Below are 21,695 nucleotides of genomic sequence, written 5' to 3'. Positions count from 1 at the left end.
GTGCCTTTGTTTTTGTTGGCCCAGTGACTCTGTCCATCCTTCTGTCTCATGATGTGGCTTCTTATCATCCAGAATTTCATCCAAGTCATTGATAAAAACAGAACAAGGGCAGGTTCAGACCTGTGACCCTCTTCTGACCTCCCCCATCAGGAGGGCCTCAGACCTTAGTAGCACTTGATGCTTGCTGCATCCACCTGTCCAAACCATGTCAGCATCTCTTTCCCTATACCCTTCATCCTCCAGCCCAAAGCTCCTGCTGGGGTCACAGGACACCCAGAGCATGAGCTCCAGGAGGATACGGGGTAGGGATGAGACCAGGAAGGAACAGGAGAAGCTGTGTAGTGCTGGAAGGAGCACAAGGTCTCCAGAGAAGATGAGGAAGGAGGGGCTCTCAGCTAGGAGTTCCCCTCAATCCTGTCCCCATCCATTGCCTCATTACCACTGCAACAAACCCCCGGAAAAGGTAGGAAGAGGGCAGTCCTGCAAGGCAGCTGGCTGCAAAGACAGAGAGAGGAAGGAGGTGAACAATGCCCAGCAACAGTTGGAAAACAAGAAAGGGAAAGGAGGTTTGGGTCACAGACCTATCATGGAAGCCCATTCACCCAAAGAAGCTGGATTCAGGCACACTTTCTTTGCTTTGTTTCGTTAAAATTGACACATATGGTGGAGCTCTTTACCAGTGTTTCTTAGACTTCATCAGCAATGACAGGCTTGTTATTATCCAGGAAGATTCTAGGCCACTGCTCCAGATGCACCCCTAGAGAGTCCAATTTCTAGCTCAGGGCAGCCTGATCAAGGTGATCCAAGGATTGCCCTTGGGAAACCCTGCCCTAGACCCCACGCTTCCCAGAGGCCACACCTCCCATGGACATCACCTCCGTCTCAGCTCTCTGTGTGCTCTGGCAGGTGGTGGTTGCCTTTCAGACAGACTGTGAGCTGCAGTTTGTCTGCAGAAGGACATGGCATGGTTTAGTTATATTTCAGGAACAAGCCCCTCCCTTGTTTTGTGTTATTTTGATTTTTAACAAATATCCCAGGACTGATATATGTATATATATGGCAAACCTCACCCCAGGCTTGCAGCTGCTGCGTGGAGCATTACTGGAATGAATCCCTGGCAGGATATACCTTTCGGAAGATCATCCATGGTGACAAATGCGTCCTTGTAGGCTGGATTTGATAAGCAAAGGAAGCCAAAAACCACTTGGCACCAACTCTGAGGACTGAGGCAAGTGATCCAGCAGGAAAATCACATTTGGGTCTCAGGCCAAGGGTGACACTAAACCAAAGGGCCTGACATTCTGGCAGGACTCAAGCAGTCTCCTGGAGCATGAAGGAGGAAGAAGAGCTCCAATTCTTTCCCCAGGAAGGCCAGACCTCACTTGAACCAGCATTATTTGCTTCAAAGTTTTATCCGTTCTGTCATTTCAGCCTCCTCTGGTTTTGGACAATGGGCACTTAGCTCCCCACAATTGGTGCATTTCTACACCCATCCCTGGAGGAGAGGGGCAACCACAGTGAGGACTAGTCAGGCCCTGGGCAGGGACTCACCTTGCCAGTGATGCTTGTAGTCGCACATGCGGGACAGGGCAATCATCATGGCGCAGTACAAGGGCAGGATGGCAGCACAGAGCCGCCAGCTCTTTCCCCGCCCACTCTCGGTGAAGCAGTGCAGCTTGCCCGCCAAGTAGAATGTCGTGAAGCCAAGGCCCGAAAAGGCAACTGCCAAACAGAAACAGCAGGTGTTACTCTAGCAGGTGGTGAGTGGCAGGGACTCAGGGCGTGCTGGGCATTCCGTCTGCCATCTTGCACACCCCCAAGGCCAAGGCCATATTGGCACCAGGCACTATCTAGGCAATCTGTGCTCCTGCTAGAACCATGCTGCTATGAAACTTTCAACCATAAGAATAATCTTCCAGGGTTACATGTGATCAAAACCTATTTTATTTCATCCATTCATTCAATAGTTACTTCAGGAGTCTCCACTCTGTGCTAGACAGGCACTGCACTAGATGTGGGGAATAAAAAGATGCATCAGATACTATCTCTGGAGTCAAGAGGCTCATGGTCTAGTTGAAGGACATACCATGCTAAGAGATAATTTTAATATAACGTGATACATTCTATAAGAAACAAGTACATACAGAGCAAAGGACTGTGAGAACTGCTTAGATCTGAAGGGTATGGGAAAGTAAAGGGGCTAGGATCAGCCCCAGGTTTTTGGCTTGGGAGACTGAGTGTACAATGGTGGCATTCAGTAAGATGGGACCAGCAAATGCTACAAAAGAGTGAGTTTGATGGAGAAGTCAGTGATGACAAATACCTTGTTTTCTGTCCGAAATAATGGTTATTGTTTTTTCTGAATTGCAAAGACAACTCATGGCTGTGCTAAATCCATTGTCGAAAGTGTGGAGGTCTGAGTGTAGCATGTATAAGCCCCAAGCTTTACATCCAAGCAGGTATAAAACATAGTTGGGAGCTCAGTGAGATTTAAGGTGGGAAGGGCTTACAACAATGGTCCTCAACCCTGGCTATACAGAGTCACCTCTAATACCTGGGAAGCTTTAAAAAATACTGATAGCCAGGTTCCATTGCCAGCCATTCTGTTTGTAGTGGTCTGGAGGGGGCTGAGAGAAAGAAAGAGAAAGAGAGAGAGAGAGAGAGTATGTGTATGTGTGTGTGCGTGTGTGTGTGTGTGTGTGTGTGTGTGTGTGTGTGTGTGTACTCCCCAGATGATTCTAATGGTGGCCACAACTAAGCTTAGAGGCTTTTATTGAAGGCAGGTGTTACAGCTCCCCATCCCTCTGGACACCAGTCTAATCCAAACTTTCTTCTTGATTAGAAAGTACTTCTGAGGGGACGGAGCTCCTAGGTAACCAGCCCACACAGTGACTTGGCAAAACGAGTATTATAAATACTCTCAATGCCAATACACCAGCAACTTTAAGAGACTGCCCAAAGCCCTGAGCCACGGTCTGGGCATCATGCAGGCATTTGTGACAAATGCAGATCCTCAGGTCCATCCCACACCTACTGAGTTAGAATCTGCATTTCACAACATCCACCAGCGATCTGTGCACACACTGCACTTGGAGAAGCCTTGGCCTAAAATACATTCATTGTCTTTATAAGAGACCTTGGAAAGTCCATCTTAAGAAAATAATATAAAATATAAGGGAAACCTAGGAGATTTTCTGCTCAAAGTTACTGATAAATATTGAAAAACTGAAAGTGATCAGTACAGAAGAATAGATAAGCAAGCTGTGACATTTCCATGTAATGGACTATGATGCAACCATGAAAACCACATGATTATGTAACAATATAGACAATACTTAGGATGCATGCTAAGTGAAACAAGTAGGACCCTAAATTGTAAGTTCAAGATAATCATTACTATAGTACCAAACAGCGAATAACCTAGCTATCTCTGATAATGTGCGCTCTTAAAAGCGATCTCGGTTACAAACACAAGATTATACCAAAGTAGAACTTTTTTCAGCAACCAAATTAAACAAAGTTACAGTGGTTTAAAAAAAATTTTTAATGGAATATTAAACCAGGTTTATCCTAGGTATAAAGATGCAGCAAAAGAAAGTAAATCTAAATGTGAGTGGTGTGTGCATTGAAACACTTCTGCGTAATGATTAGCACCCTCCCCCTCCTCACAGTGTGTAAAATGCTTGTTTTCTTTGAGAAGAGAGTAGCAAGTCCTATGGCTAGAGTCAGAAAACATGTCTTGGACAGCCTTCCTGGTTTTTTGTTGTTGTTTTTTCTCCTCCCCACTGAACTTGAACCTGAGCCTTGATGATTTAGAGTCCTAGGATTTCAGAGTTAGGTCTGATGATTAACATCAGAGCCGTGCCAATAGATATTAAGTATTCTGCTTAAAGTAAAAATACGTGAGAAGAAACTGCATGGCCCAGCCCTGCCCTAGATACTGTGGTGGCAGGTTATTAAGTGGTTTACATGATGTTCCAAAGTGGCCCTATCTGGCCACCATCCTAGCAAGCACAACGACTTCTTAAATTCTATCCTCATCCCCTTCGCTCTGTTCCTTCTATTCATTTACATTCTTCCTTGAGGTATTCCAGTGGGAGAGGAGGCTGGAGAGTTGGCTCCCATTGGTATTGACCCCATCCTGAGCTCCTTCAGGAGGAATAATGGACTTTATTCAAATCAGGTGGCTTAGCGAGTTTATCCACCTAATTACACAAAATGCAGGGAAACACAAAAAAAACTGCCCTGGGGCTTTGTATGGTTTTGGATGAAAGTCTCCAAGATCTGAATCAGGGGAGAGGCAGCCTTGGGTGTTGCCAAACTGGCATCTCTTAGGGAAACAAACAAACAAACAAATCAATGAACATAGGGCAGCTGTTGAGCAGGAATTTTTATGTGTCCCCATAAAAAATGACTTGGAGACTTTAAGACATATGAGTCATCAGCCCAAGCAACCAATACTGCCTACAGCACCTCTGGGCACATCCAGGGCATGGAGAAGGGGAAGGGCCGTGGAAACCCTCCACTGTCGGGCAAATGGTTTGACGTGAGATCCTCAGCATCCGCCTGATTTCTCTGTCTCAGGAACTTGTATTTGGCCAGCATTGGCACCCCAGGCTCTAACTCATTCTTTGGGGGGTAGGTAAAATGTATTCTCTCCCACACGGCGGGAGCCAGGACCACCACTGTGACCCCTCCAAAATGTTGAAGCCTCTGCCTCTTTGAAAAAGAGGAGGAATTCCAAGCCATCTTTATAGGCAATGTGCAAGGTCCTAGATCCTGTGGGCACCCAGCAGCAGCCAGTCTTCCTGCCCACAAGCTACTTGGCCTTTGAATATTTTTTTTAAACTTCACTGTGTGCCCTTACTTTCCTAAGTTACACAATGAGGCTCCAATTTCACGCTAAACCTTATGCTTGTCACTTTCTTACTGATATTTATACTGTTATTGAACTAACATAATATTCTTTGACAAAGGACTTTTGAGGCCATTCCCTCTGGCCCAAGGGCATGTCTGAGCTATGGGAAGCCCTGGTTCTCTGCACTCCTGTTTTTCCAGTAACTACCTGAGGAAGAATGAGACTCTACCAACCCATACTGAATTAGTATGATTTCATAATTTTTCTGACACTCTTCCTGGCAGCTAAGGGGTTTGGGATCAAGGTGCAATCTCTCCCATGAGCCATCTCCTACCCAACTCTGAAATCCTAGGACTCTAAATCATCAAGGCTCAGATTCAAGTTCAACTGGGAGGAAAAAACAACAACAAAAAAAACCCAGGAAGGCTGTCCAAGACATGTTTTCTGACTCTAGCCATAGGACTTGCTACTCTCTTCTCAAAGAAAACAAGCATTTTACACACTGTGGGGAGGGGGAGGGTGCTAGCATGGAACAAGTTAAATGACCTGCATTCCAAGTGTCTGTCCCCCACCCTACCTCCATCCTCCCTTTAAGCACAGTCCTAGCTTTCTGCTTGATTAAGAACTAAAACTGAGACAAGAGCATTCAAAGACTTAGGGCATTAAACATTTTTAAACATGGGGATTATAAGACAGGACAAATGTACTCATATCCTGCTAACATTACCAACAACAGAAATATAAGTAGAAAACTCCCGAGCCAGTGGGATGAGAGGATATTCAGAGTCTACTTGTCCTGGACAAACTTGTTCATTTGCTCTCCAGAGTTGGAGACACACAGACCACACACACACACACACACACACACACACACACACACACACACACGCCCCTTTACTACTGATGGGAAGGAAGTAGGCATAGTGACCTGTGGAAAGAGCATATGTCCCTCACTTTCAAAGCCTTGTAGTAGGTTTTCTTTATTTGTAGCAGCTGATTGTTAATATTTATGTGTTGATCTGTCTGTGAGTAGGAAAGATCGTCTAAACTAGGAAGAAGATGAAAGATAATGACTTTTCACCCTGTTTCTGACACTTGTGATGCTCACTGGCTGTTACGAATGAGGGTAGATAGGCAAAGCATTACAATAAAAGGAGCTGACATAGGCAGTAACACCAGGTCCATCCCATGAACAGGGCTATCTGCCTGCCTGGTGACACTGAAAAGGAATCACTGATTCTTCTCTCCAGCAACCCAGATGAGTTCAAAACTCTCCCTTTGCAAAGAAAGGTCTAGTCATTGCACTAGCTTAGGTGCAATGTTGTAGTTTTCCCTTCATCCCCAGTTGACTCTTAAACCAAGTGGAAAATCTCTGGACCCTACCGATTGCAAGAAACACAAAACTGGCACCAAAAAAGAAAACTCTTAAAAAACAAATGAGATAAGAATCAGGAAGACAGATCCTGCTTTTTATGTTGTATTTTTTTACTTTTGCTAATTATATTTTTCCACACAAGCTGATAATTTCTGGCACTGAACACTCAATTGTGCTCTGATGAGTCAATCTATACAAACTTTCCATTTTGGGATGTTCAGAGAGTTGGTATGATCTTCTCTGAGGGAGAAAGGCAACGTTGGGTAGTTTAATAAACCTTAGTGTGGAAGGGTGTTTTGCAGAGGATGTAAGTGCATCTCCAGAAGACCATTTGAAACAAAGGATGTGGGAAACAAGCCTGCCTGGTCAGTGCCTGCCCACCCTCATCAGCAGGAGGAAACCATGCCAAGCAGAGCATGCAGAGGAGCGTTCCATCAGAAGGACAGCCAGGTGATCAGAGGTTGAGTACCTCCCATGGGCCAGGCACTGTGCTGGAAGCTTTTCATTATGTTGCCTCATTTCATCCCCAGAACAACACAATGATGTAGTCATTAGGCCATTCTATGAATGAGAAATGGAGGCTCAGAAAGTACAAATCATTTATATAGGTGTGATGCAGCTCTTTAGAAACTATGTGTTCTCTTTAAATAGAGCAAAAATCACAGATGTTCTTAGCGTTATTGCAGTTAGAGCAATGCTAACTGCCTATTTGTTTTCATACCCCCAATTAGGGACATGCCCATCAGGGTCACTGTTGAAGCTCTAGGACCGAACACACTGCCTGACAATAGGAGGCACCCGATATGTAATGCCCAAATGAATATATAAATGGTAGAGACCAGGTATTCATTTTACAAATATACCTGGACCCTATTAAGTATTCTGGCAAGAGGCCAAGGTCCTTGGGGACAGAAAGACATGAAAGGTCATGTCCTTTATCCCCTGTTTCTAGGCAGGGTGATACCTGAGCTACCTGAGCCATGTGAGATTTTCATCTCATGATGGAAAGGGTTGCACAGTCTTGTTTGAAAATGAGCAATGGGGAAAAGGAAAAGGAACTCCAAAACTCCTAATTAGTCTGAAAGCAAATGTCAGAGGCAGGAAATGCAAACAGAAAAAAGCAGACTATAAACTCCTTTTCTTACCTCATGTTGCATTTTCAAAGAGGATTTTGTTCTGAGAAAAAGAATCAACTCAGGCTCAACGCACAAGAAGTGCAGAGGAAGAACAGTGGGTGGGAAGAAAAATGATAGCGGGAGGAAGGTGGCTGTCCTTTTGTCAACTGGCTGGAGGCACTGATCCTGGGAATGGGCAGATACAAGGAGGGAAAGTAGCAGCAGAGGAGGATTAAGAATTTTTTTTTTTTTTTTTGAGATGGAGTCTCACTCTTTACCCCAGGCTGCAGTGCAGTGGTGTGATCTCAGCTCACTACAACCTCCGCCTCCCGGATTCAAGCGATTCTCCTGCCTCAGCCTCCCGAGTAGCTGGGATTGCAGGTGCCCATCAATCCATGCCCAGCTAGTTTTTGTATTTTTGGTAGAGTTGGGGTTTCACCATGTTGGCTAGGCTCATCTTGAACTCCTGACCTCAAGTGATCCACCCACCTTGGCCTCCCAAAGTGCTAGGATTACAGTCGTGAGCCACCGCACCTGGTTGGGGATTAAGGATTTTTGAATGACAGAAGCTGCTTTGGCTCCACTGTCCACCCCACACTCCTTGATGAAAAATGCTTATGAAAACTCATAAATGTTACTTCTTGCACTGGAGAAAACTACTGACAGTCACAAGGATGGGAAGTGGTTTTGCATATCTGAGCATCCTAATCTACAGAAGGTCTAAATCCCCAGGATAACTTTTCCTTTGATTATATGCCACAATGATCTGAAACATAAATATAAAAATAAGCCTTCAAAAGAAAGAAACTGCCTTTTTCCATAATGACATTAAAGGAGCTGATAAGAGCATGAGCAGGTTTGAAATAAAGATGATATTTTAATGAAAAATGATTTTTAGTTTACCTTCAAAGGACTTAACAGAGCATAAATTTGATGAAGATATTTGAATAGTAATGCACATTTAAGAAACCACCAACAAGGAGTAGTCATTGATTTGCCCAGTGTGCTCATCTGATCATCCTCTAATTGGGGTGCATGGACTTCAGGAGAAGCCCTTAGGTTGTAATGATTGTTACTGCCTTGCTCTCTTCTAAAAGAGTAGCCTCAACTCCTCCTGCCTTTTACGAGATGTCATACAACCTGTCTCAGGGTTTGCAAGAGAAAAAGAACCCTTCTAACCTGCTGCTGGCAGCCTTGCATGAGGGTCTCAGCCAGCACAGGAAGGGAATATAAATGGCCTTTGCATTAAGAAGATCTGCTACCCCTGAAATGTTTGGCTCAAATGCTGACCAACAGGGACAGTCTGTGATGGGTGCTGGCCACATGGCCCAGTCAGATATTAAATATTGTATGAGTGGAAAAAGGCAAGCAGATTGACTTCAAGCTACTGTCCCGAGCTAAGCCAGGTCCTTATTTTTGTAACTCAAGAAGATTGTAGCACAACCGTATGAGAAGCCCCAAGTGATTGTATCAATGATGAGATGGCTTTCCAAGATTTCCTCATGTTCTAGTTTTTCTTGCAATAAATTCCCTATCATGAAAGACCATTCCATGCTCATCTCACACACCACAAAGGAAGCTGACCATAAATAGAACTAGTAGCCTCATTATTTGAAATAAGCAAAGTCTGTCTTTCCATTACTTATGCCATCTGAATTTAGAAAGATATATTTTATGTTTATATGAGAACTGTGAATTTTTTTAAGTCAGGAAGGCCATTTTAAATCTGGGAAAGCAAATAAGCTGCATTTTTCATCGCTTGTAACTTTTGCAGACACTGCTAACTGATCAATGAACTCTTTATCAAACAAACAAACAAACAAACAGCAACAACAAGAAGAAAACCCAGCTTTGGGCTCCGGATCTCCCTCAAGATAGTGTCCAAGCAGTGACTTGCCCCAGACAACAAATTGAGATCCACTTGCTAACTTCTTTGAAATAATTTAATCCAAGATGGCATTGAAACAAAAATAGAACTCTTCTAGGTATTAAGACTTGCGTTCCAAATCAGTGTGGTGTCCCCCTCAACAATCTCATCTATTCACTCAACAGGCATAACAACATCTGCTTCAGCCAACTCTTCAAAGACTTGATATGTGTGAAAGGACTTTGTAAACAGAAATTCAACATACAAATAAAAGGTGTTATTATTAGTAAAGCTGAGGAAACAAATATCTGGAAATATTAAATACAGAATCTGGTCTCACACCCAGACATGTCTATTTCTGAGCCAAAGTTTAGTTCCCCTTTTCAAATACAAGAATACCTAATAATTCCCAAACCTAGGACTTCTATTTCTAGCAGTGTAGCAGACTATATATTTTGTTTGAAATAATTAAATGTTAGATGAAATATTAAAACAATCTTTTAAACATGCCGCTATGTTGACACAGAGAAAAATTAATAAAAACAAGGTTCCCAAAAATGAAGGGAGAGAAAAAACCTAGGGTGCAAGGACACAGGAAAGCCAGAGATCCATACTTGGCCCCGAGCGTGTCTGTGGGGAACTGCAGACCTTGAGCTTCCACTTTGAGGACGAAGAAACAAAGTCTCAGGACTACCTGTGGTGAAAAATGTCACAGAAGATCCCTGAGTAAATCTTGCACCCCAAAGACTAAACAACCTGCTTAAGTAGGAAAAGGCCAGGTGCCGTGGCTCACGCCTGTAATCCCGGCACTTTGGGAGGCTGGGGCAGGTGGATCACCTGAGGTCAGGAGTTCGAGACCAGCCTGGCCAACATAGTGAAACCCCATCTCTACTAAAAATACAAAAATTAGCTGGGCATGGTGGCAAGCACCTGTAGTCCCAGCTACTCAGGAGGCTGAGGTGGGATAATTGCTTGAACTCGGGAGGTGGAGGTGGAGGTGGAGGTTACAGTGGGCTGAGACTGCGCCATTGCACTCCAGCCTGGGTGACAGGGTGAGACTCCATCTGACAAAAAAAAAAAAAAGAATAAGTAGGAAAAGAAGTCTGCCCTTCAGAAGGAAACAGCAAGGACACCTGCCTGTCTCCATCTTTGTGCTATGTGGAGAGATTTTAGAACTACAAGCCAACTCTCATAGGTTTTTGCTATCCAATTCATGCTTCTCATATGGTCTCCAAAAAACCTTAAGTGGGGAGTTAATTTTGAGTGGTCCTGGGGTAGTTAGTGCTGTCAGGCAATTGGCAAAATATCTCTCTAGAGGAATTCAACTTCAACCCAGACATCAAAGTATTTCCAAAAAATAAACTTCTAGGAAAAATTAAAAGCCCAGAGTAAGAAAACTGAAACACAAAGATTTAGGACATCATAAATGAGAACCTATAAGAAAAACTGGCTAATAACAAGTTTAGATAGTATAGTTACAAGACATGCATATAAAATAACTATTTGCAATATGCTTGAAGAAATGTGAGAGAAGCTTAAAACTAAGGACAGAGAACAAACATTATAAAAGAATAATAAAATAGATTTTTTAAAAAGACCAAATAGAATTTCTATAAATGAAAAATATAGTAATTAAACTTTAAAACTCAGTAGACAGATTAAATAGCATGTAAAACAAACCTAAGTAGAGAATTAGCAAATTGAAAGATAGATTCAAATTTTATCCAGAATTTAGTTAAAAATTTAAAAAGACATATGAAAAATAATGAAGGAAAGATTAAGTGACATGGATGATGTGGTGAGAAGGCCTTAACAAATATCTAAGTGAAATTCTAAATTAGAGGAGGAAGTAATAGAGAAAATGGAGAAGAAGAAATATTCAAGTAGATAATGGCAGAGGATATCTCAGGATATTGAAAGACACAAACTTGAGATTTATAAACCCCAATGAATCCCAAACAAGATACATAAAAGGAACTCCACACCTAGACACAGTATTAATAAAACTTTACAACACAAAAAAAGAAGCAAGTTGTTAAAGACATGCAGAAAGGAAGAAAAGAATACCTACAAAGGAGCAGCAGTTTAAGACTCACAGATGACTTCAAAAGATCCAAAAAATCAAAGCTAGAAGCCAGTGAAATAATATCATCAAAGTTCAGAAAGAAAGAGTAACTGTCAAACTAGAATTCCATATTGAATAAGGCCATCTTCCAAGAATGAAATCAAAGACAATTTAGGAAATTCAAAAACACAGAGCATACAGCACACACACACACACACACACACACACACACACACACACACCACACAAACAAATCAAAGGAAATGTAAGGGATATGTTTTAGGCAGAAAGTGGTAAGGCTGATACACGAGGGAATGCTAAGCAAAGATACTGGCATATCTGTGGGTTAAAGTATGCAGAGGTTGGTGGTTTGTTGGGAGGAAGGAGAAAGAATCAAGCTAGAATTAAAATACCAGATAACATTGTCAAATAGGTTAGAACATATTATCGATCAGAGTTAAAGCATTTAATGTTCTTACATTGCTCAGAAGGAAGAAAAGGTATTAACGTGAGACTTCGTTAACTATGTGTGTTAAACTAGAGGTTTGATAGAACTTTCAAATTAAAAGAGGAAAATAATGAATTCAGACATAAAAACAGTATAAGAAAGGACAAAGAAGTATATAAAGAATATACGAATAAGGCTTTAAATATGTGAGTAATTACAAGAAATAGAACAGAAATTTGCTCCCTATTTAAAAGTTTTTTAAATACATACATAAAATATAGGGCACACACAAAAAAGAAAGAAAAATGAGACAAATATTAATGAATACAATTCTGTATCAATATTAATGTTTGATTGTCTTTATGGTAAGAAGCAATATTAGAGATAAAGATGATCATGATTTACACAGGTAGTAGAAGGTATAATAGGAAGTATTACAATTCTAAACTGTTTACACATCACTCCAAATATATGAATCAAAAATTAATGAAATTACAAATACCCTAGAACTACAACATTTGCCATAATAGTGGAAAATTTTAATTCACATCTTTGCTATTGACAAATTAAGAATAAACAGAAAACAGAAATATTAGATAGGACATATAAGATCTGAACACCAAATTAACAATCTTGTTCTAATAGACATATAACAACTTTGTGTCCGACAATTTTAAAATTCATGTTCTTTTAAAGTCATATAGAATATTTATAAAAACTGACCTTATGCTAATTCTCAAAGCTAATCAAAGATCTAAGGACTGGTTATCTGTATGGATCTCTATCTGACCACAATGCAATTGAATTATAAACTATTTTGAAGCTATAACAAGAAAAATATCTTACGTTTGGGATTTTTTTTAAAGCTCTACTAAACAACTGTGGGTCACAGAAGAAAACAATGAAAATTATAAATATCCAGAATTAAAATTAATGAAAATAATATGTATTAAAACTTATAGAATATAGCTAACGCAACATTTAAAGGAAAATTTATAGCTAAATTGTTTTTGTTAGAAAAACAAAATTAGCATTATTGCACTGCATTTAAATTAACAATAAGTTTAAAAAGAACAGCAGAATACATTCAAAATTGAAAGAGAAAAATAATAAAGAAAATAATGAAAAGCAAAACAAACATACAGTAAAGAGGCTCAAAGCAAAAATACCAGTTCTTTGAAAAGACCAATGAAATAAGTTGAAATGACTAAGTTCTAAAAACAAATAAAAATTACTAAAATATCTCAAGACAAAAATATTTTAAAATTCAAGAGTTTTATAACTCTAGGTAAACTGATTCTATATTTTGAAATCTAGGACCACATTTCCATGGGCATATTTTCCAGACATCCCTCCAAAAAATAAATCAACTCACATAGACTCTTTACAAAGAATTAAAAATGAGGGGATATTTATTCTATGAAGCTTGTTAACTATGATATTCAAGTCTTATATATTTTCCAATTTATGTTTGATCTATCATTCACTGAAATGTATCTTTACATCTTTTCTGTTTGTTTGTTTGTTTGGTTTGGTTTTTGAGATGGGGTTTCGCTCTTGTTGCCCAGGCTGGAGTGCAGTGGCGCGATCTCGGCACACCGCGACCTCCGCCTCCTGGCTTCAAGCGATTCTCCTGACTCAGCCTCTCAAGTAGCTGGGATTATAGGTACCTGCCAACATGCCTGGCTAATTTTTGTATTTTTAGTAGAAGTGGGGTTTCTCCATTTGGCCAGGCTGGTCTCAAACTCCTGACCTCAGGTGATCCGCCCGCCTTGGCTTCCCAAAATGCTAGGATTACAGGCATGAGTCACCATGCCCAGCCTGAAATGTATATTTATATCTTAAACAATTTTCATGGATTTTGTAGGTCTCATATTTCTATTTTGTACATCTGTCTTATTTTAGTAACAGTGATTCCAAAACCATACAAGTATGGTACAAGAAATGAGAATTACCAACCAATATTACTCAAAACATATTTACAAAAGTCTTAAACAGAATATTATCAACCAAATCTAGCATTGAGTAAAAGGGGAATACATCTTAGCCAAGGTAGGTTAATTCCAGGAATTAAAGCAGGTTTAAAATTGTTTTAAATTGATTACCATAAATGACCACATTAACACATCAAAGTGAAAGTATCACTTTTTTTGATGTACAAAATTCAAAGTTCATTCTTAGCAAACTAGAAATGGAAGGAACCTGATAAAGAATATCTAGCAAAAAAGTCCTACTTATTGGTCAGGCGTTTAAAGCATTCCCTTAAGATCAGTAACAAGACACAAATGTTTGCTATCCCCACTTCTAGAACATTGCACAAGAAGCCCTAGTTAGAAAAGACAAGAGAACTCAATAAAAAGGGTTAGGAATTAGAAACGAAAAAAATGAAACTGTACTTATTTGCAGGTGGTATGATTTTCTATGTAGAAAACTCAAAATAATTTATGGATAAGTAATTAGAATTACTAGGAGAGTTTTTCAAAATTTCTGCATTAATAAAATTAATATACCAAAGTCACCAGCATGTCTGGACACCAGAAAATAATTAGCTAGGAAATGTAATTTAAAAAATAAAATTTATAATAGCAATAAGAATATAAAACACCTAAGAATTAGTCTTATAAATGATGTGCAAATCCTTTAAAGAGAGAAGGATAAAACCACTAAAAGACATTAAGACCTAAATAAATAGACAAATATACCATACGCTTAGAAAGGAAGATATCACTTCTCCCCAAATTGAACCCTAGATTTACTAAAATCCCAATCAAAATCTTAGTAAGGGTTTTCATGGAACTTGACAAGCTGGGTCTCAAGGCTGAGAATAGCTAAGACACTTCCAAAGAAAAGCAATGGGAGAGATGTGGTAGAATCCTCTGCTTCCGGTTATGCAAGGATTACACTCCCTTGCACCCTTGAAATCAGGTGTGGTCATGGGAGTAGCTCTACCAATGAAATGTAAATATAACTGGCATGTGTCACTTCTGGGAGAAAGCATTACAAGTTGACAAGTGATTCTCCGTGCTCTCTTCTCTCATGTGGAAGAACATATTGAGATAGTAACACAGCCTCTGTTTGCCTGGGACCCTGAGTGACCACAACTGTATGCATAGCATGAGCAAGAAACAAGCCCTTTGAGTTTTAAGCCACTGAGATTTGTACCCAAAGACAGCCCAACCTATCCTAATCTATCCAAGGAGATTTGTCTTATTTAAACCTTATTATAAAATTTATTATGTCAAGACATATTATAGAGGTATAATGATTAGGACACTGCAGCATTGGTATAGGAATAAGCAAACAGACCCATGAATCAGAATTTTAAAAGCCAAGAAAAAGACCCATCCTCACATGAACATGAAATATGGCAGGGGGCATGATATGTTGTAGGTCAGTGAATATCAATAAATGGTGCTGGTATCCATATGCAAAAAAAATTGGACTGCTACTATACCCAGAAATCAATTCTGGATTATGAAGTTAGAGGAGAAAGCAAAACTATAGGACTGTTAGAAGATAATACAGTCTTGGGATTGAAAGACATGTGTTTAAAAAGATATAAAAAATACTAATCACAAAGCAAAGGACTGATAAAACTGACTTTAACATTGAGAACTTGGTTCATCCAAATACATAATAAGTTCTAGATTGGATACTTGTTTGACCAAAGCGCTAAAGGACTGCTGGTCAACTGGGAAAATTTGAAGATGGTTTACCTATATGGTGAGAGGAAATCTACTCAAATGAAAACTTGGAGGTTGGTGACTGAAAATTTGTTTTGATTACATATACAGTTGACCCTTAAATAATGTGGGGGATAGGGGCACCAACACCCCATGCAATTGAAAATCTGAGTATAACTTTCGACTCCCCCCAAAATTTTACTACTAGCCTACTGTTGACCAGAAGGCTTGCTGATAACATAAATGGTCAATTAACCTATATTTTGTACAGGTTGGTGCAAAAATAATTGCAGTTTTTACCATTAAAATTAATACCACTTTTTTTTGTTTATTTTTGTTTTTTTGAGACAGAGTCTCACTCTGCCACCCAGGTTGGAGTGCAGTGATGCGATCTCAGCTCACTGCAACCTCTGCCTCATGGGTTCAAACGATTCTCCTGCCTCAGCCTCCTGAGTAGCTGGGATTACAGGTGCACACCACGGTACCCAGCTAATTTTTGTATTTTTAGTAGAGATGGGGTTTCACTATGTTGGCCAGTCTGGTCTCAAACTCCTGACTTCAGGTGATGTGCCTGCCTCGGCCTCCCAAAGTGCTGGGATTACAGGCGTGAGCCACTGTGCCCAGTCTGCCATTACTTTTAATGTCAAAAACCACAACTTATTTTGCACTAACCTAATATTTCAGAAAATGTATAAGGTTTTCACATCTGCTGGTGCAGCTGCAGTGACAGCTTCACAAATGATTTTTTTCTTTCATTTTTTTTTTTTTTTTTTTGCAATGGTCCTTAGGCTCGATTCATTCATCTTGAAATGGTGGGCAACCACAGTTACAGACCTCAATCTATAGTGCATAGTCAGTACAGTTTGACTTTTCCTTGTAATGTCATGACTTTTCTCCACTTCTCGGGAGCACTTCCAGCATCACTAGTGACACTTCATAAGTCCCACGGTGTTATTCAAGGTTTACAACATTGCACCAAACACAATGGGAAATATGCGACAACTGTGAGAAATCACTTTCACTGTGGCCCGCCGCCAATTTCGTGGAGACACGAACTGCTCACGTGAAGGTGATCAGCGCCACACGGTGTTTTAGGTAGATATTCAAAACACTTGAGCTCACCACAATAGCAATGGGAGGTGGCTATAAAATTACCACAGAAGTGCAGCGCATTCTACAGTTAATCTTACGCAGCTGTGATTTAATACTGCAGCTTCAAGTTTATTGACTGCAAATGATGCCACGTACCACCTATGTTTGTATGTGTAAGGTCTGATAAATTTTAACTTTTCATAATAGATTTGTGTATATTTTATGATAGTAAATGATACATGTAGAAGTAGTATCTACATATATTTTATGCATTCATGACATAGCTTTTTAAATTTTTCTTTTAGATTTCTAGGCTTTGTGATTCCTCTATGAGTTTTTTCAAATTTTCACAAATCCCCCCAAAATTTTTAATATATTCATTGAAAAAAAAATCCACATATAAGCGCACCCTCACAGTTCAAACCTGTGTTGTTCAAGGGTCAACTGTACATACATACACATACAGGTATGAAATTCAGAATATGAAATCCTGCATAAGATGCTAATTCTGGTGACTTCAGGGCAGTAGGAATGTAAAGTTCTTTTTAAAAAGTTTACTTCTCTGTATATTTTAACTTTCTACAATGTGTATGTACTCTTTCTTTAATAAGGATTATAAAATAAATGAATTAATAAATCCATGAAAGAAAAATAAATAATAAATACACAAACATCTCCCTTTTTTGTGGAAGGCAAAAAAAAATGAAAATGAAAAGACAAGCAAGGAAAGGGAGATATTTGCCACAAGTATGACCAACAAAGAACTAATATCCATAATATTTTTAAAACCCTAATAATTAATGAGAAAAAAGTGACAACCTAATTGAAAAAAATGGGCAAAAGGCATGAACAGGTATGTTATATAAGAGAAAAGCTAAGATCCATTAAACTAATGAATGATCTAGCTCAGTAGTCATCAGGAAAATACATATCACAACTACCAGGAGCTACCAATACATCTTTCAGTCAAGCAAAAACTAAATTCTGACCATGCTAAGTGCCGACAAGACTGTGGGGCAATGGGAATTTTCATAACTTGCTGGTGAGAGTGTAAAAACAGTTTGTCATTAGTTATTAAAGCTGAAGATAAGCAAATGACCCAAAAATTTTACTGCAAGGAATTTATCTGAGAGTTATATTTGGAAGAAGCACAAAAAGAATTCATGCTGACACTTCATAATAGGTCCATACTAGAGATGACTCAAATGTCCATGAGCATTAGAATGATTTTTTTTAAATTGAGGTATAGTCATGGCTTAAAATGGCAGATAAAAATGAAAGTGAATAAACTTAGCCTGGGCGTGGTGGCTCACACCTATAATCCCAGCACTTTGGGAGGCCAAGGTGGGCGGATCACTTTAAGGTGAGGAGTTCAAGACCAGCCTGGCCAACATGGTGCAACCTCGTCTTTACTAAAAATACAAACATTGGCCAGGTGTGGTGGTGGGCACCTGTAATCCCAGCTACTCAGGAGGCTCAGGCAGGAGAATAGCTTGAACCTGAGAGGTGGAGGTTGCAGGTCGCAGTGACCTGAGATTGTACCACTGCACTCCAGTCTGAGTGACAGAGCAAAATTCCGTCTCAAAAAAAAAAAAGAAAGAAAGAAAAGAAAATGAATAAATTCCTGCTACATATATCAATAAATAGAAGAATCTCAAAAAATAATAATGAGCAAAATTAGCAAATCACAAAACATATGCTGTGTGACTCCCTTTATGTAAAGTTCAAAAACAGGAAAAACTAAGCAATAATTTGCTTAGAAATGTATACATGTGCATGTGTGCACATGTAAAACTATCTAGAAAAGCAAATAAATAACTTTGAAAATCTCAAGATAATGGCCACAGTAAGAGAGAGAAGGATCAGCCACCATGAGGGTAATGTAGGATTTCTAAGGGTATAGTTAAATTCAACCTCTTAAACCAAGTGCTGGGTACATGAAGGTCTGTTTTTTTATTATTACTTAATATTTATTAATATTATTATTTAATAGTAAATATAATATTTAAGCCAATGATTATTTTTCTATATGATTTTGTACATACATTTCACTGTTAACCAATTATCCCTGTTAAACAACTGTGGTATGGCAAGAAAATTATATAGTGCAGAGCAAATGCAGAAAGAGCTAGTGACCACACTGTTTGCTCTATAACAAGAGTTATGCAGCCATTCATTTGGTCATCAGGCAAGTCAGACCATTTTAAAAAGGAACAAATTCAACTTCTTCAGCCCTTTTTTCATTGTCAAAGCTTAATTGTAAAATTCCATAATCACAGGGCATACGCTACACATGCCAGGGCTATGCATGTCGACTGCAGCAACACACTAATGACCATAAAGTATTGAATTTGGTTTTTGGAGATGCTAACTATTATAATTAGGGAGGCTTTACATAGCATTTTTTGTGACAACTGTGATTCAGCTAACCAGAAAAACAGAAGCTGTGCTCCTCAAGAAAAAAACAACAAAGGAAACCTACCCAAACATCACCTCATTATTCAAGTGCAATGAACTCCAACTAATACTTAATTACAAGAGGCGTTTGGAGGCTCAGAGTAGAATAAGACATGGCATTCTCCGGAGGCACTTGATTGATTTCTCAGATTACAAAATTCAAGCCACTGAGAATTCTGAAAACATCGATTTAGCAAGAGAGAGCCCAGGGAGCATTCAAGGCTTGTGATAGGAATAAATTCAGAATAAATGAAACTGGCCAGGTTACCTGTTACAGATCTTACACCAGAACATATTTCAAGCTTCATTGCTATTTTATTTTTCTAATGCAGCTATTTCTTGAGGGTGAAAAGTCAGATTTCATTCCTATTTTTCCTGTTCATTACAACACACACCTGAGACTGGCCATTTGTCACGATGGTCAGCATGATTCCCACAGGCTCAGAAAAATGCTAAGCCAGGACTTGGATTATTTATTTTCCTTGAGAATTATTAGCAATGAAACATGCCCCACAAACATTAGAATGAAATAAAATACTTTTGTTACAAAGTTTTGAGGAGGAAAACAGCCGCATGAATCATCAGTTGGAGATCTCTTCACTGACTGCAACATCTTAACCTAAGTATTAGGTTGGTGCAAAAGTAATTGTGGTTTTTGCCATTAAAATTGCAAAATCTGCAATAACTTTTGCACCAACCTAAATACAAGATAGGTAGATGTGGATACAAAGTAACATCTAGTGCCGTGGTTTGAATCTTAGCTTCATTACTTGTTGTGTGACCTCAAGCAAGATACTTAACTCTCTGCTTCTCACCTGCAAATGGGATCAATACGAATATCCATCTTATAGGGTTTTCCTAAGGATTAAGTAAAACAGCCCTTGTAGAACATTTGGTGCATGCCTAGCATCCAGTAAGTACTCAATAAATGCTAGCTGTATTTTGGAACTATAGTTAGAAGAAAGCCTCTACGCTTAGTTTACTACACTCAACAGGAGACTGGACTTTTTTTCTGCATTTCTTCTATCATGAATGACAAACTTAAATTTTATACTCTTGTCCACACCATTTGGCCTACTGCCCAAGAAATCTGAACACTCCCTGCATTCACAAACAGACATGTGGGCCAGAAATAGTTTAAGTTAAACCTAACTGTTCCACTCCCGCTGTGATTTCTAACATGACAAAGGAGAACAAACATCAGAAAAATCAAGAACAATGTCAGCCACCTGTCAGCTTTAAGAGAGACAAAAAATACAAGACTAGAAGAATTACCCACCAGGGCACTAAGAGACTCTCCCCCGTGTGATCAAAAGTTACTTCCAGGAGTCTTTGCAACACGTGAACAACAGGAAAGCTACCAGAAGCCTGACAACAGGAAAATATCCTGATTTGTTAAAATACACATACATATAAATTTAAAGTAAAACTTGGAATTCCGGAAGGTAAAGACCAAAGCTTTTGATACAGGTCTCTGGCAATAGTCACAGAATGGAGTGTGTGATCTAACAGGCCTTACCACTTTAGCTAAGACAGAAAGCAGAGGGGGGCAGTCCTGCAAGCCACAAGCCACCAATCTGAGAAAACAAGAGATAAAGGGAGTGAACACACCTACAATTTGCTCCTCAGTATACAGAGCCAGTTACTCTCTTGGAAGGATCCCTCCTTACCAGACTGGAATTTCTTAAGAACAGATGCTGTCTTTTTCACCTTGTGATCCTCATAACTTAATTTTGTGCCTGGCACCCAGGAGGCAATCAATAAATATCTGTTGGGTGAATGAATGAGATGCAAAGAAACCTGCTGAAGGTCATGGCTGGCAGGTGATAGATATAAGACTTGAAATGACATTCATTCATGCATTCATTCATTCAAACAGGCAGGCAATACGCCAGGCAGACCCGTGCTCTTTCTGTCTCTGCACCCAGTGTGTGTTGATACAGTAAGGTGTTTGCCAAGGCCACAGTTTAGATGCAGAACAGGCCGCGCAGCAGAGAGCTATTTTGGAGTTTCAGTAGCTGACCGAACAACTAAACTAAAAAGTATGGATGCTGACCTGTTCAGAGACCCCGGTCTCATTTCTGTTCAGTCTTTCCAGATGAGTTGGGTGAAAGACTGAAAACCGTGGTACCAAATAAAGTCCTTTTTATCTAAACTGTCTCACATGGCCCAGGCACAACGCAAGGAAAATACAAAATGTGATTTAAACACTAGAAAAAAGCCAGCTGGGGACAGCCTACCATTTGTAAGCTTGTACATTATGCAGACCAACCATAGGACAAACACGATTTTTTTTCAGTCTAGCTTTGGGAGTAAAAGTTCTACCACGGAGCCATATTTTTCATTTTCCTTTCTAGAGGTAAAAACAAGTGTTTTGCTATGTAGGTTCTGCCTGGTTTCAGTATTTTTAGTTTATTCTCCTTTACCTGTATTTTCCCCACTCTCTTCCACCCCCACCCCCCACATTTGCTACTCGCTGTAATCTGACAGCCACTGGGAGATTATCAGCATTCCCAAAATTTCTCAAACGTGGGTTTGAGGCAGGTAAGGCAGACATATGATACCTGTCCCAAGTGGCAGACAGAGCCAGCTGGGTGCTGGACGTATGCAGGGTGATATGGTTTGGATTTGTGTTCCCACCCAAATCTCATGTCAAACTGTAATCCCCAAAGTTGGAGGAGGGGTCTGGTGGGAGGTGATTTGGTCATGGGGGCAGATTTCCCCCTTGCTGTTCT

The 21,695-nt window shown here is 39.7% G+C and overlaps 1 protein-coding gene across 5 annotated transcripts in view; it reads right to left on the bottom strand.

Moving 5' to 3' along the window:
- The window catches only part of PLPP4 (phospholipid phosphatase 4), a 131,761-nt gene that overhangs the window by 12,934 nt on the left and 97,132 nt on the right, over positions 1-21,695 (bottom strand). For 4 of the 5 annotated variants that reach the window (XM_031015263.3, XM_055353236.2, XM_031015265.3 and 1 more), the window contains one exon: positions 1,552-1,722. In XM_031015263.3, coding sequence (XP_030871123.1) covers positions 1,552-1,722 — 171 coding nt within the window. Of the gene's footprint in view, positions 1-1,551; positions 1,723-21,695 lie in introns of those variants that run through there. The other variant, XM_055353238.2, reaches the window with a different exon arrangement.

The sequence above is a fragment of the Gorilla gorilla genome, chromosome 8 (genome assembly GCF_029281585.2).
Source record: "Gorilla gorilla gorilla isolate KB3781 chromosome 8, NHGRI_mGorGor1-v2.1_pri, whole genome shotgun sequence".
Classification (NCBI taxonomy): domain Eukaryota; kingdom Metazoa; phylum Chordata; class Mammalia; order Primates; family Hominidae; genus Gorilla; species Gorilla gorilla.
The sequence above is the reverse complement of the archived record's forward strand: the minus strand, read 5'-3'. Positions and strand labels throughout refer to the sequence as shown.